Genomic DNA, 22,880 nt, shown 5'->3' on the forward strand with positions numbered 1-22,880 from the left:
GTGATGGGATCACTCAGGATGGATGTTAATATCAGGTCTGATGAGGGCCTTAGAATATATGCTAATTTACAACTGAAAGGCTTCAAATTACATGACTATGGTAACAATATAACTGGACATTGAATCGAGTTATAATAACTATGTTTCTTAATGCCCACATAATTAACACATAAATGTGGTTATCTTGTGTTTGAAGGACTGGATTTTGAGAACCCCATGTGTCAACAAAACCTTGTTGCACATTAATCCTATTATTTGTTTCATGATTATGTCTAAAACATATCTGACCAATATAATGACTCTTTGTAAAAAAAAAAGCTACATGTACCACATTTGAGGTGTCTACTCTGAGAAATTTCATCAGTGAATTCACGAGTGTTTGAGTGTTGATCACGATGATGAGCAGCAGAGTTTAAGCCTGATTTTGTGGCAGACTTTAAAGGCTTTAATAACAGCTGTCAGTTCTGGTGCAGGGTGCCTTGTCTTGGTGAAAAGCTGGGTATCTGTGGAATCTGGTGGGATGTGACATTTGTTTTAGTGGTGGGGGGTCTCAGTGAACAGGCATGGTTATATGGTAGACGCACTGGGAGAGTGTGGAGAAGCAGCTGCTCGCTACCTTCCAGAAACACACGTGATCTGTTATTAATAAGACATTGCCTTTTTTGCTCCAGTAAAAAAAATAAAGGCAATCTTCTCATATCACTTTCATTTCGTATAAATTTTGTCAGATATTCTTTAAAAATCATACTCACTCAACCTCATCCTGTTTTTCTTTTAGTCCAATAAAAGGTCTGGGCATTTAAGTCTGATCTTAGTCGAAGAAAGGCATTATTTTTAGTCAGTTTTACTCAGTGAGATGTTTTGACAAATTACCTTTTTCAAAAAAACATCATATACCTATATTTCAGTCAAGTCTAGTCGATCCACAATGTAATTTATTTTTTCATTCAAGCAAAACTTGCTGTATTTCCCATACGCTTTTATTTTGTGGTTATCTGATTTAAAAAAAAAATTAAAAATGAAATTATTATTAAATAATTACTTTTACTGCAAGTCATCACTGTTCTCCATGCTGTGCTCACTGTGTGCTGTTGGTGGGAGTAGTCTTAATATGGGGCTAACATCACATACAGGACATGGTATATCTATAATCTTGAAATATTTTGACTGTTCTTCAAAGATGCATTTTGTCCACAATATTTCATTTGATATAGTCACGTGTTTAATGACGTTAGTCTTTCTTGTCAGTGTTTTGTGTTGGTGATGACATAAATTTTTATTTGTGTAATTAAATATCTGTTACAAAGATATTTTTCACAGCAGGACATTTTACAGTTAAAGATGAACTTGTCAGTGCAGAAGAGGTGATGTTGACATGGTAAATGATCTGTATGATGATATTTAGGTTGTCTTATTATTTTCTTTTTGTTTATCAGCTGATATATATGCAGATCTACCTATGATTAGCTAAATTCATCCAATAATATAGGCTTGGAAAATTTGTTGGTCAGGTTCTATTAGAGATACTTATGGGCATTATGTGCTATACAGCAATTGTAACCAACTGAGTTGTGGTAATAAGCTTTTGCCAGTGTATGGAGGGTATTCCTTACAATATTGGCAAGCCACCAGGCCATCCCCCCCCCCCCCCCCCCCCCCCCAATAACGGCAAATATGCCTGCTTACTTTTGACGCAATGCAGGTTCTCTGAAATTGTAAATGCAGGCCGGTGTCCCTAGATTCGAATGCAACACAGAAACCTTCACATCATGAAAAGGAGATACTGTAGTTATCTTAACTCTCCTTATGAATTGAATTGGCTTTTCCAGGCAAACATTTTATTGTTTTGTTCACTTTACCTTACATGTCTTACATACTTAGACTATCAGTTATCAGCCTTTCACTGAATGGTCACGTGATATATGTTTTCTGGTGTGTTAGTGTAGATGAGGATTGAAAATGATAAAGAGCTAAAACGGGAATTCATTTTTGTTTTAAAACACTGTTTTAATATTCAAATATGGATGTAGCCTGAGGCTCTTGCTCGAAATCCTACCAATACCTTTCCCTCGAGCAAAGCGTCAAATCAGCAGCAACAACAGCAGCTGCACATGAGCTGAACAGAATATAATGCACAAGACATCTCCTCGTTGAGTTCAGGCGTGGCATGCTGCCATGAGGGATTGCAAGTATCAGCCACACTGATAGTGAGAGGACTGACTCATGTTGCGCTTCGGTTGGCAGCTATTCTACCAGACAAAGCCCTCCCAGAGAGACGGTTGTTACTACTGTGCATTTAGACAAAGAAATTAAAGAACAACAGTGATGAAGGCACTTGTACTAATATCAAAGGTAAAGTGTCCCGACCTTCAAAGCAATACCATCTGGAAACTGACACAGAATAAATGCTTCCACGATTCCGATGTTAATGGTCGATTTGTTCAAGCTTCTTTTCTGATGTTCTTATTTTAGCAGTTCCTTTGATTTTGCTGTTGTTGATTGTTTGAGTTTTAATTCTTGGCTCTACCAAAATAACTATTAAATGTGCAGGGAGAGCTTTAGCTTTATTCCTTTGCATACTCTGGAAAGACATTTTGTTAGAAAAGGGAAGAATTATGGCAACCAATGTTAAATGTGTCATTGAAGAAATCCGATTCCAGTTTCTTGTCAAGATTCTAATAATAAAAGCCTTCATCAGATGAACAGTAAGCCTCATGGGTCTTATTCACCACACAATTTTACTTATTGTCATAGCTGTGGCCATAATTCTTTCCTTAAAACTTATTTTACTCTGCCTTGTGACCATTTTACAGCCTTAGTTTGCACCAATTTCTTTGTTTTGTACTGCTTACAAGCCTTACTTTCATATGTATTTTCAAGTTGTGGTTATTTTTCTTCTTTTTTTTCCTTTGCTTTGTGGTTGATTTGTGTCCTGGCCTCTTTGTTTTGCAGATGAGGGCAGGAGAGCAGTTGACCTGGCAGGAGGGGCTCAGATAGTAGCTGAACACATTAAATCCCTCTACCAAAATACTGAGCCGGAAAATGAGAAGCTCTTGACTGTCTTTTGTGGCATGCTGATGAACTATAGCAATGATAATGGTAATGACCATCTTCCCCCAAGAACAACTGTTAACTCATCTTAACTAATCAGCGAATGTTCTCTTTCTTGCACACAGACAGTATGCTTGAACTGAACCAGAGGATTCTATGCTTTCTGGTTTGGACTGACCTTTCTCTTGATCTTTCTACCATGCTCTCTGTTGCTTTTTCACCTCAGAAGTAATCTGCAGTTGTTAATATCTGCGAAGAGCCACCTTATATTGTAGTAGTTTTCTTTAGCTGGTTCCTCTCCATGCTTTTTAGCCATTGCAGCAGCATGGTTTAGAGATGTCAGTGTTGGGTCTTTCGTTTGCTCCAGTTAGTTAGTCCAGACTGAAATATCTTGACAGCTTTTGGTTAGATTATCTTTTTCTTTTTTTAACAGTCAGGGTCCCCAGGTGATGAATTCTAATTACTTTGGTAATCCCCTGACCTTTTTCTCCAGTGATAATAGCAGCTCAAAGTTGTTATCCAGTTAAATATCTGAAAAGATAATTGCCATACAATTACACATAACACAGCCATTCATGGTTTCCAGGTGATGTGTCTGATGAACTTTGTGATACATTGGCTTATCCTATAAAGCCACCATTAAGCTCTGATTTTAAATTATATATATATATATATATTTATATAAATAATTCACAATTAGATGTGTTGCTGTTCATACACATTCATAACCTCTCTGTATGAGCTGCAAGTAATTATGGCCAAAGCATGTGCAAAACATTTTCCACCAGCTCCAGTCTTACTGTGTATTAAGTGCAATTTAGCAAATTAATAGCCGGATAACATGCTGTACAATTTTTTTGAACATCTGCTAAAAATCAACATGGTTTAGTTATAAAGATGCTGAATACTGCGTTAAGCATTTAGCAAGTGCTACCTTACATAGCTATTAGCTATTAGGTTTTTTTAATTAAAAAAATCTTTGACCAGATGAGCGTTTTAGCTCCAGATCACAAATACTTCCATTCTAATGAACTTGTAGTGTGGACATCAGACGTAAACTAGGGCTGCAGCTATTGATTATTTTAGTAATCGAGTATTCTACCAATTATTCCATCGATTAATCAAGTAATTGGATAAGAAATACTTTTGCTTTATTGAGAGGAGCGTTGATGTTTTATCCTGCCCGTCGTCCAGACCATAGTAAGGGAGCTTCAGGGCCGAAGCTTTCTGCTCCAGGACCGAAGTTTTTGCTCCAGGACCAACCCCTTATTTTCCCTCCAACGGCGTGGTGAACAGACACACAGAGACTTTAGTGTGGAACCGAGGCATTTCTGCATTTATTATTGGACATCAGCTGTAACATTTACTTCACATCTGCTGCTAGCATGCACACTGGCATTCTAGCTGCTCCGCTCCTTTTCTCTCTCTTGCTCCACGCACGTACACACACCACACCACACACACTCCACGCACTGCCAACCGAGTTTTGTTTTTTATCATTTTAAAATGATGTCAAACTTTGGACACTTTCTGTAGTTTTCTTCCGCCTGTTTCACTGTTTACGCTCTCTTTGTCCATTTTGTAATCCGCACCAGCTCGTAAATCTTCACAGCATGTGTCCACAGCCGAAAACCCTTTGTGCGACAGTAATAATCATCCCTGCGGAAACAGTGAGCGGTACAACGTAAATTACATAGATTAAACAAAGCCCCGAAGCAAATAATTTTGTATCAATAGTTTTAGTAATTATTCGAATTACTTGAGTAAACGTTGCACCCCTAGCATAAACATGGCAACAGTGATGCTTTTTAAAAACTGATATATGCTAATGTGGACTTAGCCATAGTCTTGTTAATTCTCTGTTTGGGTTTGGATTAAACATAAAATACAAAGTGTTAAAAGGGCAGTAAGCGATTCTAAAGCAAAACACATTTTGTAAAAATCTGCAAATATTTTCCCATGGTCTGCTAGCTGTTGGTTCTGTGTTCAGAAAACAATCTGGGTTTTCGGCTCAGCCCAGGCTCCGTAAATCGAAAAACAAAACAAATGGTGCAGGCTCCACCAACAACACTGTGAGTGCAGTTTGTAAACATCACTCGTCGATGCCTTAAGAGACCTGCTAGCAAAACCTTGTCTTGCAACGCCGCGGTTTTGGCCTAGTGGTTTGCGCGTCGGCCTCCCATACCCAGGTAGTGGCCCGGCCGGAGCAGGAAAATCACAACAACAACAAAGAGATAGACAAGTTATCTCCAAAATTGCTTTCTGCCCCTTTAATCGGTGACCTACGGGAATGTTGGTGAGGCTAGCAGTTTCCCCTGGCTTCCAGTCTTTATGCTAAGCTAGGCTAATCACATCCTGACTTCAGCTATTAACTTCAAACACTTGTCACTTTAGAAATGCATTTATTTAACAATTAAGGGATACATAAAAAGAGAGTCTGACTTTTTTAAGCTTTTTACAGATTTTCAACATAAGATACATTTTTTAAATAAGACTGAAGGGATTTTTCTTCACCCAGATTTAATGTTATCATGCATAAAAGAATGTAATTTATCCTGCTGCTAAAGCTTTCTGTTATATACAGTATGTCTCTGTCGTCATTATCTAATGTCATCACTGTCAATTCACTTAACTGATTTGGCCAATTTAAAATGGTGAGAAAAGTTAAGGTATCCCTGTATACATGTTTTTCTTCACTGTCCTGCAGTTTGTGCCTTTGTGATAACGAGGCTTGTTGAGAGCAGCATGTATGTGATGTGACAGACTCAGAGCTGTTGCCAAGGTGTCTTTTGGCACAGGATGATGCATCTGTTTGGCTGGGTGAAGGGAGGGTTGACACTAAAGTGCACTAACAAAATGGATATGTTTTCGAAGCTTTCTGCAGCTTTCAGAACCTCGCTGACTCTTTATTTTGAGCTAATGCTGAGAAAACCCCCACTTAATAACACTGAAACAACTACATCAGTTTAAAGCAAACTCACAAGGAAAGGGTATGGATCTCTTTAAGATAATATTCCTGTGACAAACATGGCACTCAAATATTTACTGAATAATATTCAGTTAGTCACATAATGTTAGAAACTTGTATCATAGATTAATAATAAACCAGAGAAGAAAGATTACTTGAGAAATATATTGGGCAATGTTAAATTAATATTCATAATCATATATGTTTTTATGTGTCTTTCAAAAGTGTATTATTCTTGGTCTCTGTGAATACTCATAAGTAGCATTAATACGCATTGCTTGGGAAGTTATTTTTCTGTTACTCTTACTTGTTGGAGTAATAAAATAATATTAGTTTCAAGTTTGACAATATACTGTATTTTCATCACTGGCAAATAACCGTGGTACACACAGTAAGTGTGATAATGCACTCTGACGTGGGTATTGGTACCAACAAGATATTGTGCGAGTCAAACACCATGGATTTCCACTTCTGTAATAATCCATGAGTTATTTTATGTTTTAATCTAAATTACACTATTAATGCACTTAATAGTATATTATTTTATTATTATGTATAAAGTATTTGTAGGTGCTCTGAACTCTGTGAACATCAGACAGATTAATCGTTTTACATTAGTGCAAGTAATGTAAATACGTTAGATGAGACTTAGGTTGAGCTGATAAGTGGCTTCTGTCTCACACTAATACAATTTGTTTTATTAGCATTTCTTACAATGCTGATGCTTATTGCCCTCTGTTTCCATTCAAGTTTGTCTTTTAAACCAATTTAATTAACATTCTATTAATAAAAAAATTACGAACATTTCTAATATTTTGTAAAATGCAAAGTACAACACTGGGATTATAATTAAACAAAGAGTGCAAAAATAAGTCCTAGAGTTGATGTAGTCCCCTCACAATGTTTATTTTTTCAGTCTTTAACTTCTTTCTCCAACTGAAAGCTTCAAAGTTCCATCGGCACTAGAAGAAGAGTTTCTTCTTACAGTGTCAGATTTCTAATTCTTTCTGATCTGTAAAAAGCTGTGGAGGCTGAAGTAATTTAATATTTTACTGCTGTTTCAACAGCAGATGTTGCACCTACTTTGTGTTTAGTGATAATATATATATATGTATTTTTTAGCTTAAATACAATTGATTGATTTCCTCTTCCGTGGAGTTATAGTGCATGTGGTGTTGATACTCTAAATTCTGACTGATGCAAGAAACATCTGAATTTTTTTTTTTTTTAAATATATTGTTATTATGACCTTTCCTGTTATCCTCAGATCTGCTTATCAACCCACTCTTGTCTCCCTCCACCACCATTTCATGTACTCTGATGTTTAAATAATAGAATGAAGATAAATGCTTTCTTTTTGCTCTTCAAGTGCTTCTAATAGCTCAACCACTTCTTGCCATTAAATGAATCCACACATTTCCTTTTGGGTTTTGTAAACCTGTGGCTCTTAATACACTAAACTCAGTGTCCAAATATGCTGATGATAATAACACATGTATACTGTGATATTTGACGATTACTGTGTGAATCCACAGTAAAGTTAGCCTATGTACTGTGGTTATAATGTTCAATCTTAATTAGTGTTAACTACTGGTTGTACCAGATTAAGCCAGGCTGAGTGTATTGACCTGAGCACGTTTGTTGTGTTGCACACAACATTTGAACATTTCTACTCATATTGTCAACTGAAGCATACAATTTTTTATCTTTTTTTGGAGGGGGTTAAATTTCTCATAACTTGATTCATTCAAATAATTTGAATATTCAGACACAGTCTGAGCTTCTCTCTTGATCTTCTCAGGTCTAGATTACCTTTAGAACAACGGATGCACTGCTTGTCTTTGTCTTTTTTTTATGCTGCAGATTCTTTACAAGCCCAGCTCATCAATATGGGTGTGATTCCCACTCTGGTAAAGCTGCTAGGCCTCCATTCCCACAATACAGCCCTCACAGAGATGTGTCTAATTGCCTTTGGGAATTTGGCCGAACTCGGTAAGTATATCTGTTTATCCAAGCGAATAATCTTACTGAGGTGATAAGTAAGTTTGTGCGTCTAGTATTATAATTTTGCTTTGCCATTGTTGTTTTTTGCCATGCCACAAATTTCTATTGTGTAGGATCATTGAAGAATAGTATATATTTTTTATTTAGACACCACAGTTGATCCATATTGCAGTCAAAATGCTGCAGGGAACATATTACGACAATCGAATAAACTCAAAGTTGTCATTATCAAAACGCAATCATGACTGTTAAATTATAACAGTGGAGCTGCCATTAATACCTTGGGCAAGTATAAACCCAATTTAACAGCCAGACAGCTGCCTGAGACAACACGAGCCACAACATTGAACTGCAACAGCAAATTGGACAGCTAAAGTACGTCAGTTCACATCTGGTATTAGTGTCTTGAGTGACGAAAATATGATATGTGATGTAAATATGCTGTACATACATTTGTGTTACTCATTCAAAATAGTAAAAAAAAAGATATAGATCGAACGTCAGTGTTGATATTGTTGCCACGAATATCCGAAGAGTAAAAATATTTTGGGTTCAGTATGAAACTGTAGCATGCATGTGTGCATTTGTATTATGTTAATGACTAATTGTGTTAATTGTTTTTTCATTTGGACCTATAGAGCATAGTTTCACTGTTCTGACATGCCTGTGATAATCCTGTGTTTTCAGAGTCCAGCAAAGAGCAGTTTGCCACCACCAATATTGCTGAGGAGCTGGTGTGTCTTTTCCAGAAGCAGACAGAGCACGAGAAGAAGGAAATGATTTTTGAGGTCCTGGCTCCACTTGCGGAAAACGGTAATGAATTTTTTTTTTTGGGGGGGGGGGGGGGGGGGGGGGTGGGTGCGGTGAGTGATAGAGTTGAATTTGTGACGAAAGTTTCACCAATAATCGGTTTGCATCAGTTTTTTCAAAATTAATTCATTAAAGGCTTTGATGACACCATAAACCATGAATATTCCACGCATTGAACACATTCATGCCGTTAGATGAAAATGATGTCCTTCTACTGAGTAGTAATTTATTTGCTCAGTGCGCGTCATGTTTTCCAGGCTAGATGCTAACTGCAGAGTCATGTCAGACTGCTCCTGCATGTGCCCAACTGTTCTTTTTCCCTTCTCTCTCTCTCTCTCTCTCTCTCTCTCTCTTTCTTTTACTGGCTTTTATCACCATTTCAGGAACACTGGGGTTCTCCCTCACTGTCTCTCTCTACGTACAACACTATTGAACTCTTATCTTTTGAAGAAGTCAAAGCTTTAATGGTGAGACAGGGATCATTTTACAGTGCAACAGTCAGCAGGGATTAGAATGTAACTGAATAATCATTTCAACGTCTGTATTTACCATCAGTTCTCTGCACAGGATGAGAACTGTAACATACATACATGATAAAAAGTAGAAATATCGTCGAGGACTTGAAATTTAAATATAAATTAGTCAAATTCAGTATTTCTGCCCATACAATACAATAGAATACAATAGATACCTAAAATGTGGTGAGGTAGATTTTCCTACAAAACCCAACAGGTAGATACAGATATTGATTATTTGAGAGATAAAATCTGAGAACAGCAGCAAATATTTACACACATTATATTTTATATAAATGCATAGCATAAACAGACAACATTGATAATTATTTATTTTTCAATTGTTTTTAACAATTGTGAGCAAAATACATATTATGCAGGCAAAATGAGCAAGCACTTGGCGACTGTGGAGGGGAAAAAACTCCCTTTTTAAACTCAGTTTTAAGTTAGAAATCTCTAGCAGAACCAGACTCAAAAACTATGACATTTTCTGAATAAATAAAGCTTAATTGTGTAACTAATCATACTTCATATGCTGTGCAGTCTGTTGGTGTGCTGGCCCGGGGACGAGTCCCATGTGTTTTGGTGTTGTCATATGATGCAAGTGTTTCAGACCTAAATGTTCACTGTAGCCTTCTCTGAACGTCTCTCCCTTCATCTCCTTCCAGATGTGATAAAGCTGCAGCTGGTGGAGGCCGGCTTGGTGGAGTCTCTGCTGGAGGTGGTGGCTCAGACAGTAGACGGAGAGAGGGAGGAGGACATCGCCCAACTCAAGACCGCCTCCGACCTCATGGTTCTCCTGCTGCTGGGAGGTGAACACCAGGGTTTGACTGATGCACCGGGCCAATGTTGAGTTTCTTAACAGTAACATTCATGTCCAGGTACATAGAACTGGGATTCATCCAGCTCCAGAGGACAAGAATCCATATGAGGAATCTTGTGTAACAGTAATTAAAGATTCATACTTCGCTCATTAATGTCGCACCTCAGACCCTGCAGCAAACTGTACAAGATCTAAGGAGACACAATCACACTTCACTTCATTAGTGGATGCTAAATTTTACCTACTCCCATATCTAACTATAAATAACATTACAATAAATGTCCAGCACTGATGTGGAGAATTCATAATTCATTCATAATTTATACATATTTATAACACATCAGAAAATGTGTTATAAATATGCATACTGGCCTCTCTGCTAATAGTCTAATCAAACCCATCAGTTCACATACTCCTGATTATTGTACAGTACACTTATTAGCAACCAAGCTCTAATTAGTCAACTTGTTCCACTAGTGCTTGGAAAAACCTGCAGTCAGAGAATAATACTCAATTTCATCTAAATTATTTCTGTTGTGTGCATGATTGCATGTGAAAGATTATTGCCCATCGTTTAATCAAAGAGATTTTAATCTGACGATGACACACCTCAGTCTCAACAATGACCAAAAATAATTTAAAAAAATTGGAGGCAGCATTTAAAAAATATAAGATTGAGTCGCTTCATAACAGAGTGACCACACTGAGGCTGCTACTGATGCAGCTACATGCCCGTGTTCACTCTGCCATGTAGATGAGTCCATGCAGAAGCTGTTTGAGGGAGGAAAGGGCAGTGTCTTCCAGAGGGTCCTGTCCTGGATACCATCGCACAACCATCAGCTGCAGCTGGCGGGGGCTCTGGCCATCGCCAACTTTGCTCGCAACGGTAAGCTGTCACTGGTTAACATAACAAATATGCTGCTGCTGGTTCATCCTGTCAGCTCTAACTAACTTGATGACAGACCTAAATGAAACTTGGCTGTTGTCTGCGTGTGGCTGTTGTCTGCGTGTGTGTTATTTGTGAGAGAAGAACTCTTAACGCCATTGTACAACCACCAGTGAGCTGAGTATCTCTGCAGTTCCAACAGAGTGAGACATCTTTGCATCTTAGCGTCATCTCAGTGTCGGGGATGCTATTCTCCAGACCAAATGTTCAACTATGCTGGGGTGACACCCGTCAGCCATCGTCCATCAGTCCAACCAATTGAATGACCCTGCTGGAGTCTCCAGCACTGGTCAGACTTCCCTGTGAGGTGCAGTCTCTGATTTCTCCCCTTGCATTTTGTATAGACGGGAACTGCATCCACATGGTGGACACTGGTATCGTGCAGAAGCTTCTGGAGCTGTTGGATCGCCACGTAGAGGAAGGCAACGTCACTGTCCAACACGCCGCTCTCAGCGCCCTGCGGAACCTGGCCATACCTGGTGGGCTGCTGCATTAGGACGCACAAACAGGAGCACACACACACACACACACACACACACACACACACACACACACACACACCCCTTCACGGATTCAATTCAATTCAATTTCAATTTTATTTGTATAACGACATATCACAACATACATTGTCTCAATGGACTTTAGATAGTGAGGCCAATATTATAATATTACAGGGAAAATCCCACAATGAGCAAAGCATTTGAACTGGACTCAGTTGTGGGCGGTCATCTGTCTCGACCGGTTGGGGTGAGGAGAGAAATGGGGAAGAGAGGAGAGGTGGGCAGTGAGAGGAGAGACAGTAGGAGAGAAGAGAGAGAGAGGGGACAGTTGTACAACCGCCGCTTTAATCTCTACCAGACTGATACTTATAATTACAAAAAAAATACAATTATGTTGTTGTTATTATTTGAGAGACTTGCATAATAAATAAATGGTTTATTAAACACCTGAGCAACTCTAACTATAAGCTTTATCAAAGAGGAAGTTAAACTTTAAATGTAGAGAGGGTGTCTGACTCCCTGACACAAACTGGGAGCTGGTTACATAGGAGAGGTGCCTGGTGGCTGAAGGTTTTGCCTCCCATTCTACTTTTACAGACTCTGGGAACCAAAAGTAGTCCTGCATTTACAGAGCGAAGTGATCTATTGGGATAATATGAAACTATGAGCTCTGTAAGATATGATGGAGCTTGATTATTAAGGGCTTTGTAGGTTAGGAGCAGGATTTTGAATTCTATTCTGAATTTTACAGGAAGCCAATGCAGAGATGCTAACACTCGAGAAATATGATCTCTTTTTCTAGTTCCTGTCAGAACTCGAGCTGCGGCATTTTGGATTAGCTGGAGGCTTTTCACAGACTTATGGGGCATCCTAGCAGTAACGAATTACAGTAGTCCAGTCTAGAAGTGACAAATGCATAGACTAGTTTTTCAGCATCCTTTTGAGATGGGATGTTTCTAATGTTCTTGATATTGCGCAGATGAATAACGGCTGTCCTAGAGATTGTTCTGTGTGAGTCAAAGGACATGTCCTGGTCAAAGGTAACTCCAAGGTTTCTCACAGTAGAGCTGGAGGCCAGGGTTATACCATCCAAGGTAACTATATGATCAGATAATGTTTCTCTGAGGTGTTAAGGGCCGAGTAAAATTACCACACTTTCTTCTGAATTTAGAAGTTAAAAATTATAAGTCAACCAGGCCTTAATGTATTTAAGACAGTCCTGAAGTTTGTCTACCTGATTAGTTTCATCTGGCTTTATAGATAAATACAGCTGGGTATCATCAGCGTAGCGAAGGAAATTGATGTGGTGTTTTCTTATAATATTGCCTAAAGGAAGAATATTTAAAGTGAAAAGTATCGGTCCCAGCACAGAACCTTGTAGTATTCCATGTCTCACTTTTGTATGAATGGATGATTTGTTGTTAACATTAACAAACTGAAATCTATCAGATAAGTAGGAATTAAACCATTCTAGTGCTGCTCCTTTAATCCCAATGTGTTCTAGTCTCTGTAACAAAATTTTGTGATCGATGGTATCAAATGCAGCACTGAGATGTAATACAAGAATAGAAACATGTCCACTGTCTGACGCCATGAGAAGGTCGTTGGTAACCTTCAGTAGTGCTGTTTCTGTTCTATGATGTTTTCTAAAACCTGACTGAAAGTCTTCAAGCATTCCTGCGTAAATAGTCACATAACTGGTTAGCAACAGTTTTTTCAAGGATTTTAGAGATAAAGGAGGAGGTTTGATATGGGTCTATAATTAGCTAAGATATCTGGGTCTAGAGTCGGTTTTTTGAGCAGAGGTTTAACTACTGCCACTTTAAAGGCCTTTGGTACATAGCCTATTGATATATATAAATTGATCTGATCTAATATGGAACTATTAATTAAATGTAATGCATCCTTAAATAGCCTTGATGGAATAGGATCTAAAAGACTAAGGATCCACTTGGTTCCTAGTAACTGAGACCTGACCAGATTGTATTAATTTAAATTGACTTTGATAGGGTCCCATTTTCCTGCTGCTCTACTTAAATGGTTTGATAATCAATGTAAACCATGTGTCTAGTTGAATGTTTATGTCTGAATCTACCCTGTTACTTCCCTCTGTCCAGTGGTTAACAAATCCAAGATGCTGTCAGCGGGCGTAGCAGACGTGGTACTGAAGTTTTTGCAATCAGAGATGCCTCCAGTCCAGTTTAAACTTTTGGGAACATTACGTATGCTCATCGATACACAAGGTAGGAATTGAATCCTTTCTCTTTTTTTATCTCTGCGCCAAGGCCTTGAAAATCCTCACAGCAAAGCTTAGCAATATATTGACACTGACCACACAGCAAGCAGTTTATGAATTCTAAAAGCACAGTCAACTTCCTGTTGTCGTGTCACACAGACCAGCTCATTCAGTTCGAAGTCCTTGTTAAAGATATTCTAATTATAAGTTCTGTTCCAGCGGCTCTGTTTAAGCTTTGGTATGATCATCAAGAGAGATTCTCAGACTGTAAGACCCTCAGTTCTGAGTCATAAATACACACAAAAATGATAACTCAAGAAGGTGCACACATTCACACGTCTTCATAATCAGTGAGAAATAGAAATGTGGTTCTGTCTACTTCTGCTGGTTTAAAAGATAATTTTTGCTTCAAATCCAAAATTCAGTCTGAGCTTTTTCAAAAGCCAACTAAGTTGTTGTTGTTTATATTTGGGTACAAACTTGAATTACCACAGACACCAGAGCAGAAAAGGGTAATCTTCTGTTTTATGTATGTGTGTTGGTTCAGCTGAGGCTGCAGACCAGTTGGGAACCAATGGGAAGCTGGTGGAAAGACTGGTGGAGTGGTGCGAAGCCAAAGATCACGCAGGAGTGATGGGCGAGTCCAATAGGCTCCTGTCTGCTCTCATTCGACACAGCAAGTCTAAGGTGAGACGCCACAGTGCACAAGTTAATTTCCTCTGTGGCAACAGAACGTGTCACAGCAGAGACTCCTGCAGGTTCAGCTGCACTGACCAAACACTCAAGAATAATTTAACTTCTTCTTGAAAGCTTTTTTGTATGAATAAAAATAAACTTTTTCAGTAATTTTTTTTCAGAAGTCATGAGATGCTGGAGGGTCACAATATGTGTTTACAGCAATAAAATAAAACTTGAATTAGAAACAATTATAAATTATGTATTTTAACCTTTTTTTATATAGTGTAGACCAGAAATACAGGCTTGAGTCTTAATGTGCTTTGCAGTATTGTTCAGAAAAGTCACATTCATAAAGTATAAAGTGATGAGTTAACTCCATCTGTGATGAATCATTGAATCACCTTGTTGTCAGTGTCTCGCTAACTTTAGTCACATGATAAACACAGAAAACTACAGATTCAGCCGATACACAGCTTATATCTGTATTTCTATAATTATCACAGAAATATTTTCATAAACTTGTCCTCTTCTTGTGCATTTCAGGAAGTTGTCAGAACTGTCATCCTGGGAGGGGGAGTCAAGCACTTAGTTACCATGGCAACCAGTGAGCATATGATTATGCAGAATGAAGCACTGGTGGCTTTGGGACTCATAGCGGCACTGGATTTGGGTAAGAGCAGGGATGGATGAAGCAAAATAGCTGTTTAGCTGTATTTGTAATTAGTCTGGATGTGTGATTTTTATTAAAACATATAAAAATTATACTTGGTCATTAACATAGTGAAACAAAATGGAGGCCAAAGATGGTGACGATCTTCTGAGAGATTTTCACCACCTGAAACAGGATCAACGGATCTGCTTCCTCGGAGGTTTGATCCAGTGACTTGTGTACAAAGTCTCCACCTTACCGAAATTGGCCAGTTTTGTTTTTTTTTACACCTTTTTCAAAAAAAGCGTTTATGTGCTTTTGGGAGATGGGAACACACGTAAAAACAATCATATTCTAACTCTCATGCCTGATCGGCTGTTTATGCTTCTTAAAAATAAGAAGCTGCTTTTCCTCGTCTTCATCTCCAGACACCATGAAACATTGATGACCAAGGCGACTGGTTTAATTTCTTCTGCTCCTGCAGTCTGTTTTTTTTCCTCCAAACCAGTTGATGGAAACGCGTCAAATCAGCATTTTCGTTTCAACATTTTAAAAGTTTGATGCCAATTCTCTTGACAATAAAATTGAAGCATTGCTTTTAAGAGTTAAGATGTAAATGTAATGGAATATTATTACTTATTATTTTTTGGACTGAGTTAAGGCAGAATACAGTTTGACCTCGGAGCAGAAAGATTTTTAACTTTAATTTTTCATCATGTTGCTGAAGTACACAAGATTGTCTACTCTGCAGCACATGCAAAACCAAAACATGTCATATTCGTGATGGTGACTTTTTTCTTGGTTGTAGTTGCAGCTGAGAAGGACTTTGTTGGAGCCAACCTGGTGTCAGTGCTGCACAAGCTGCTTTCAGATGAGAGGAGTGCTCCAGAGATCAAATACAACTCCATGATCCTCATCTGTGCAGTCATGGGCTCAGGTATGACTCTCACCATTAATTATGAAGCCAAAGTCTCTGGGCTTCTGTTGTTTTAAAAACAAATAGCAGATATATACAAAGAAAATGTATTAATGTTTTACCAAATGTATTTTGATTTATTTAAAAATAGATTGCATTTGCCTCCCCTTCTCAAGTAGATTTTAATGTGAAACATCTGCAGGGTCCATCAGAACAACAGCCATGTCACACTCGCCACATTTCTCTTTCTAAAGGTCCCATTAAATGAATAATACATTGTCCCGGTTTTAATCCTGTGTCTTTGAGTTTAATTGTTAATTTATCTCTTGCCTCCGGCAGCCTTGGTTGTTTACAAAAGTCGCTTCCGTCTGCGTCGTGGTATTAACCCCGCCCATTATCAGATAATAGGTTGTGATTGGAGCACAATTTTTGTACTGGAGGGAAATCACTCTGGAGGGGATCCAGACTGATTCTGGCAGAGCAAATGAAATGAGCTCCCAGAATCCGTCTGGGTCCCAGGCTAGCTCTTGTTCACACTTAAGCTCTGTACGCCGGGGGAGCCGATGTAAAGTTTTCGGATGCAGCCATGGTCAACTATCGCTAGGTTAGCAACAACATCTCTGGCTGCACACTGCCATTTAACGGTCGGCGTTAAAGACAACACAAAATTAACCACTGATTGCCACGAAACTTTGCACGTGAAGTAATAATTAAAAATCAATAGTGTTATTGAGAATCTATACAGTATCACAAAACATGATGTTGCGATACTATAGTGAATGGCCCCTAGTCTTTTTAGATCTAAACCTCTATCTTTTCTCTTCTTGTACAATGGCTCCAGCGTTTAATTGTTTTGCATCCAATCACAAAGCTGTCTGGTATTTTTGACTCCCTCCCCGTGACTATAAATTCTGCCAATTAGCAACCGGTGCACAGGGACCTTCGCTGTCCGATTCATCGGTTAAATCCGCTCTACATTTTCTGCATGCAAGATGTTTCACGTTAAATGTCCTCTCGTAGCTCAAAGTTCATTTTCCCTCACTGTCAGCCGTTTATTGTGATATAATAAGGGTTATTGATGGTGGCTTAATATGGAGTTATGTTACTATCTTTATTCAAGAGCGTGGTCTTTCGGTTTGTGTGCATTACTTAGTGATTTATCACTCAAATAGTTCCTTGTGCTCAAATTGTTTCTTCTTGCATTCAAATTTCCTCTGCTTCTGCTCAAACTGTATGCTTGTGAACAAATATATTGTTGATCGCACAGATTTCCTGCTCTCAGCTTCAACTCTTCTCCTCGCACTCGCACTTCTTCTGTGCGCTCTCGACTTGTCTGCTCACGGATTTCTGCTGTGCGCTTGGATTTTTGCTGACAACCCTATCAAAAATCCTCAACCAGTTGGATACCAGGTGTAGTGTTGACCAATGAAAAGATTGCTGTCAATTTGTGGGTGCCTTCGCTTACTTCTTAGTGCGTCCCGTACGGGCGGTTACTCTGTAACCCGGTTCAGCCACTCCAGCCCCCGGTTAAGAAAGTGACATCGCCTTCTTGACTTTTGGCGAGCGAATGGCCGGTGTTATGGCCCAACTGGTTTTCGATTTAACTGGTTCCCGTACGTAACAGCTGCAGATGTTATCCGCCTCAGTCAGCAGATTAGTCACTCATTCCCAAACATATTAGTGGCAATTGGCACATCGCATCGGGTCGCATCTCATATCTACTGCGGATATGAGATGCGGGGAACAGGAGGATCTAGTCGGAGTTAGATCGTTACAATTCAAAAGTATTTTTGTCATAGTGTGTACTGAACCATCGAGAAAACAGTCTTGATCAGTTTGTGTATTTCCTGAGAGGAGCCGAAAGTAACGAGTTGATTCAGGTGAACCCAAATCAAACTGTTCCCCGGAGGATGACATCATCTATCAGTATGTGACGGACACCCGCAGCTTGTAGAGTCGTCGTGGCTCACGGTGATTATCGAGGATTTCCAGTTTCGAAAATATTGCTGTAGTGAGATCGAATCCAGCTCAATGCGATTTTGCAAGAATTTTATTTTCTTCACTTCATTTTTTACGTAGATGGCTGAAAATTAGTGCTTACTTATACAATCATATTCGCCGCAGTAGATATGAGATGCGACCCGATGCGACGTGCAAATTGCCACTAATATGTTTTTTGGCGATGTCACTTTCTTAACCGGGGGGCGGAGTGGCTGAACCGGGTTACAGGGTAACCGCCCGTACGGGACGCACTAAGAAGTAAGCGAACGCACCCGCAAATTGACAGCGATCTTTTCATTGGTCAAGACTACACCTGGAATCCTACTGGTTGAGGATTTTTGATAGGGTTGTCACACAAAAAATCCAAGCGCACAGCAGAAATTCGTAAGCAGACAAGTCGAGAGCGAAGAAGAAGAAGTGTGAGGAGAAGAGTTGAAGCTGAGAGCAGGAAATCTGTGGGAGCAACAACATAATCTATGTGCGAGCAACAATATATTCGCGCACAAGCGTACAGTTTGAGCAGAAGCAGAATAAATGTGAATGCAAGAAGAAACAATTTGAGCACAAGCAGCTATTTGAGTGCGAGGGCAGATTTTGAAGGAAAGAATGATAAATCTAAACGAGAAATCACTAAGTAATGCGCACAAACCGAAAGACCACGCTCTTGAATAAAGATAGTAAAATAACTCCATAGCTAAATACCAATCGGGGGGGGAAGAAGAGGAGTAATAGTGGTTGAAATTAGTAGTCATATTTATGAGGAACAAAAAAAGCAAAAAAAAGAATCCTTATGATGTCACTGTCATTGGACTGTACAATTATTTGAATATCCCCTTTTTTCTTACTTATTTTCGTTTCTCTTCTGCTCATTTTAGAGCCGCTTCACAAAGAAGTCCAGAGCCTGGCCTTCATCGACGTGGTGTCCAAGCTGAGGGCTCATGAAAACAAGACGGTATCACACCAGGCATCGCTCACAGAGCAGCGGTTAACCGCCCAGAGCTAAATGACTGTGTCCAAGGCCCCACACCCTCACAACACCCACCTAAATGCCTGCCTGACCACGTAATTACCCAACGACACCCCATGACTGCTCTCCTCTGTGCCCCATTGTCATGTGCCAAGGTACCATGTCGCGTTTACTGCCAGCCAGACATACCTATATGTCTCCACCCTCGACCCTCTGCCCCGCCCACCTCCACAAGGGCCAGACTGATGTGGGTTTTAGAACGCCAGCACTTTCTGCTTTTGTTCAAATCATAAATTTATATAATATATCATTTTTATTTTAAATGACAAGAATGAGAGAATGCCTCTGAAACTGTTGTTTAAAAACAGTTTCAGAGGCATTCTCTCATTCTGGGGACACCAAATTTTTCCTCTAAAAGCCATAACAATTAGATTTATTAAGGTGGGTTAGCAGGTCTTTAAGGCAGGCTTTCATTTTAGGCTTCAGAGTCTGACACCGTTTAAAGCTCAACTGAGTGATATTTTTTAGAGGTCAGCACCACTGACTTACTGGTATATTTTTTTTAATGGAAGCATCAGTCTACCCCTTGTCCCCACCTCTACTTGTGCATGCATCTTCTGCTACAAGTAGCTCCACATGAGCTGAGGCGCCATAGACAGCCTGACGCAATAGATTAAGAGACGACACTCTTTTACGACCATAGCTGTGATCCCATCCGCCGGTAAACCCATCAGTGAAAATGTGCACAAAAGAACAAAAAAAACTTACTGTTGTGATTTTTATTTTATTTTTAAGAAAAATCAGCCATCCATGACATGCCCAGTTGTGTCCCATGTAGCTTAAACGCTGACTAGAAACTGCATGTTTTAGTCCTGTTGAAGGTGTGCCAGTGTTCATTTTACCTCTACCGCTTGCATACCCCAGAGTACAGCCTGCTCCTCTACTCACAACTGCAGTCTTGTTTTTGCAACTTGTTCTTTGAGACTTGGTTCAAGAGATTTTATTCAGATATTTTAATCCATTTATAATATCTCCTCCACACTCCCCCCCCCCGGGCCAACTACTCTACAGTGAAAGTTCAGAGGCTCCAAACGTTTCCATCCCATAGCTGAAAGAGAATCAGGGAAGAACAAGGTGAAACACATACAGTGAAGAACACATCTGTAGTCAGGTCGACCTTTGTTAGCTGAAATCACTTTTCAAAAAAATTACAAAGTAACAAGTATGTGATTTAGCCTGACAGAAATATCTGTTACATTAAAAGTCAATACAATGCATGAATAAAAATTGGCACAAGATGGTAGAGCCCTCCCTGGGCCAGACTAAATCATGACAGTTTTCTGCCACTTTATACGCCGTTGAGAAAATTGGCTCCAATCAATACATCACAGTTAGACACTTTGCAAAGCCAATTTTCTACAGGTAAAAGTTCTATAGTTTGTGGCGCTGTGACAATAATCTATTAAGAAATATATTTATTTTTTAGATTTCAGGAGATAGAGCTTCAGGGAGTGAAACTTGATGCTGGACTTAGCCTGTTGTTCTAACTTCTTTGTCAGAAAATCAGAGGGTGATGAAATGAGGCAGCCACCATTCCACTAAGGGTGGGGTTTGTACTTGTGTGTCTGTGAATGAACAGCGCGTTCTATGGTAGCATGGAGCAAAATCTTGGATATTATGTGAACAGGTAACTGAATGCTGTTGGAATCCCCCCCACATATCCACCACTGCCACCGATCCCCCAAGAGGACATGTCTCTCTCGTGTGACTGTTGGCTCTTCTGGTCAAAGGGATTTCTGCTAACACGCACATCTCAGCATGTCCGACACTGTACCGACACCCTGTTAACATGCCAAGGTGTGTTTCCTGGTCTGGGCCCATACTTTTTTTTTTTTAAGTATGAATGGTTATTTATCAGATTTGTGCTGTTCTGAAGTCACATGCCAGTGGAGATGTATCCATAGTAACTGCGAAAAAATTATAAACTTAAATGTTTGTTGTAAATGTCATGAGTTGTACATTTGGAGGATTGTAACTCAGCAGATAATTAAAAGATGATAGCTGGTCATGGCTGATGTCTTTTCTTTTCTTTTTTACTACACAAAGTTTCTGTTCCAAGTAAACATTTCACATCTTCGTGTCATTTTGGGCTGAATATGTTTTTTTTAGTTGTCCACTGACTCCATTCACAGTTGCACACAGCAGCAGTGTGTTCAAATGAAATGTGGACTGAACCTGCAGCCCTTGTCTGTTTGCCACAAGCCACAACCGGACAATTTGCCAACTGTATAGACATTAGCTTTAGTTAGCTACCATCATATACATCTTGAACTTTAGTTTCTTACCTTTTTCTGATTTCTCTGTTTGCATATTAACATATTAATATGTTCACATATTATTTTCTTAAACCCGTATTAGCACAAATGTTTTACTTGAGTTGAAACATTTTGTACTTGCTCAGGTTTTTCAGTCTCAATTCACACTGCCTACAGCAAGGATTGTTTTCAGGATCTTTAGTGATTATCTATGTATTTTTTTTCTCACCTTATTTGAACAGTAGATTGTATTTTCAATAAGGAACAGCCTTATTTACTGACTGAAGTCTTAAGATCTATTTCATGAAACATGCTTATGGAATGCTAGTAGTCAGTTACTGAATACACATTACATGGGGATTCCCCAGCAATGGCGGATCATGGAGCCTCTCAATAGTTCCCGGAAGAGAACAGAAGCGCATAAGAGTAGCAGCAGAATGGAGCGTCTGTGTTGAGACATTTAAATATTATCAGGAGATCTGAATCAAATCAACATGCGCATCAAAGCATGTTAGTGGTTTATGATTTATGATTTTTCTATGGTCTAAAAAAACGTATTGACTAACTACATAGAGTAACTGCATGGGCATGTCGGTCTGCTTTATTGTAAATCGATACATTTATTGACTACTAATTACCAAAAATCGCAGTTCAGTTGCTCTGAACAATGGATTCGAATTTCACGCCAAGAACTTCCAGGAACTATCTGAAGTCTGCATTTTGGACTTCTGTTGTCACGACTCGCATTTCACGGCTCTGCCTGCAACCATGCACTAATTGGACGGACTAGCTGTCAATCATCTTGTATCCTAGATGCCTTGTCTTCTATTTTACTCTAAATGAACATCATGCTGTATTGAGGAAGACTTGAAATTAGAGATCGAACCATGAGCTCCAGGAAAATGTCAACTGATATTATAAATCATGTAAGAATTAGAGTCAGTGTCATTTTTTCTAATGACTTCTATAGGACTAGACTTCATTTTGCAACCAGCAAGTCTCCCTCTACTGGGGATACCAGAGAATACAGGATTCAGGCACTTCTGTATTTGCTTCATTTTCCGGATCTGGGGTCTCATTTATAAACATGGCATATGCACAAAACGGGGCTGGAAACGTGGATACACCGATTCCCATGCAAAGGTTGTGATCTATAAAAACAAACTTGACGGGAGAATGTGTGCACCTGTAAGCAAACTCTGACTCATGGAAAAGATAAGGGGAATAGGCGACATAGATGGTGGGGTAGTGAACTGAAGTCAGATTGTTTAAAGTAAATGTGGGAAGAACGATTAGAAGTATTGATGCCTCAAACAACGCTCGCAATTTGTTTTTCTCGCTCCGGTGACCAACTCGTTTAACTTCCTCAACAGTGTCATAAAACACACAGAAACTTCCCCTTTGCCCTGAGACACTGCAGCATTTATTAATAGACCGACTGAAAACTGCAAATTCACCACTGCAGCCACCACCCCCACCTCCCATGGGGAGAAAAAGGTCA

The 22,880-nt window shown here is 39.2% G+C and overlaps 1 protein-coding gene across 5 annotated transcripts in view; it reads left to right on the plus strand.

Moving 5' to 3' along the window:
• Positions 1–21,132, plus strand: part of rap1gds1 (RAP1, GTP-GDP dissociation stimulator 1) — a 42,696-nt gene extending 21,564 nt beyond the window's left edge. For 2 of the 5 annotated variants that reach the window (XM_035625566.2, XM_035625563.2), the window contains 11 exons: positions 2,953–3,099; positions 7,883–8,011; positions 8,711–8,836; positions 10,017–10,196; positions 10,926–11,057; positions 11,462–11,596; positions 13,735–13,860; positions 14,401–14,540; positions 15,075–15,201; positions 15,989–16,117; positions 18,973–21,132. In XM_035625566.2, coding sequence (XP_035481459.1) covers positions 2,953–3,099; positions 7,883–8,011; positions 8,711–8,836; positions 10,017–10,196; positions 10,926–11,057; positions 11,462–11,596; positions 13,735–13,860; positions 14,401–14,540; positions 15,075–15,201; positions 15,989–16,117; positions 18,973–19,100 — 1,499 coding nt within the window. In that variant the 3' untranslated portion in view covers positions 19,101–21,132. The remainder of the gene's footprint in view (positions 1–2,952; positions 3,100–7,882; positions 8,012–8,710; positions 8,837–10,016; positions 10,197–10,925; positions 11,058–11,461; positions 11,597–13,734; positions 13,861–14,400; positions 14,541–15,074; positions 15,202–15,988; positions 16,118–18,972) is intronic. The other 3 variants (XM_035625564.2, XM_035625567.2, XM_035625568.2) reach the window with 3 other exon arrangements.
• Positions 21,133–22,880: the final 1,748 nt, after the last annotated feature.

The sequence above is a fragment of the Scophthalmus maximus genome, chromosome 2 (genome assembly GCF_022379125.1).
Source record: "Scophthalmus maximus strain ysfricsl-2021 chromosome 2, ASM2237912v1, whole genome shotgun sequence".
NCBI lineage: Eukaryota > Metazoa > Chordata > Actinopteri > Pleuronectiformes > Scophthalmidae > Scophthalmus > Scophthalmus maximus.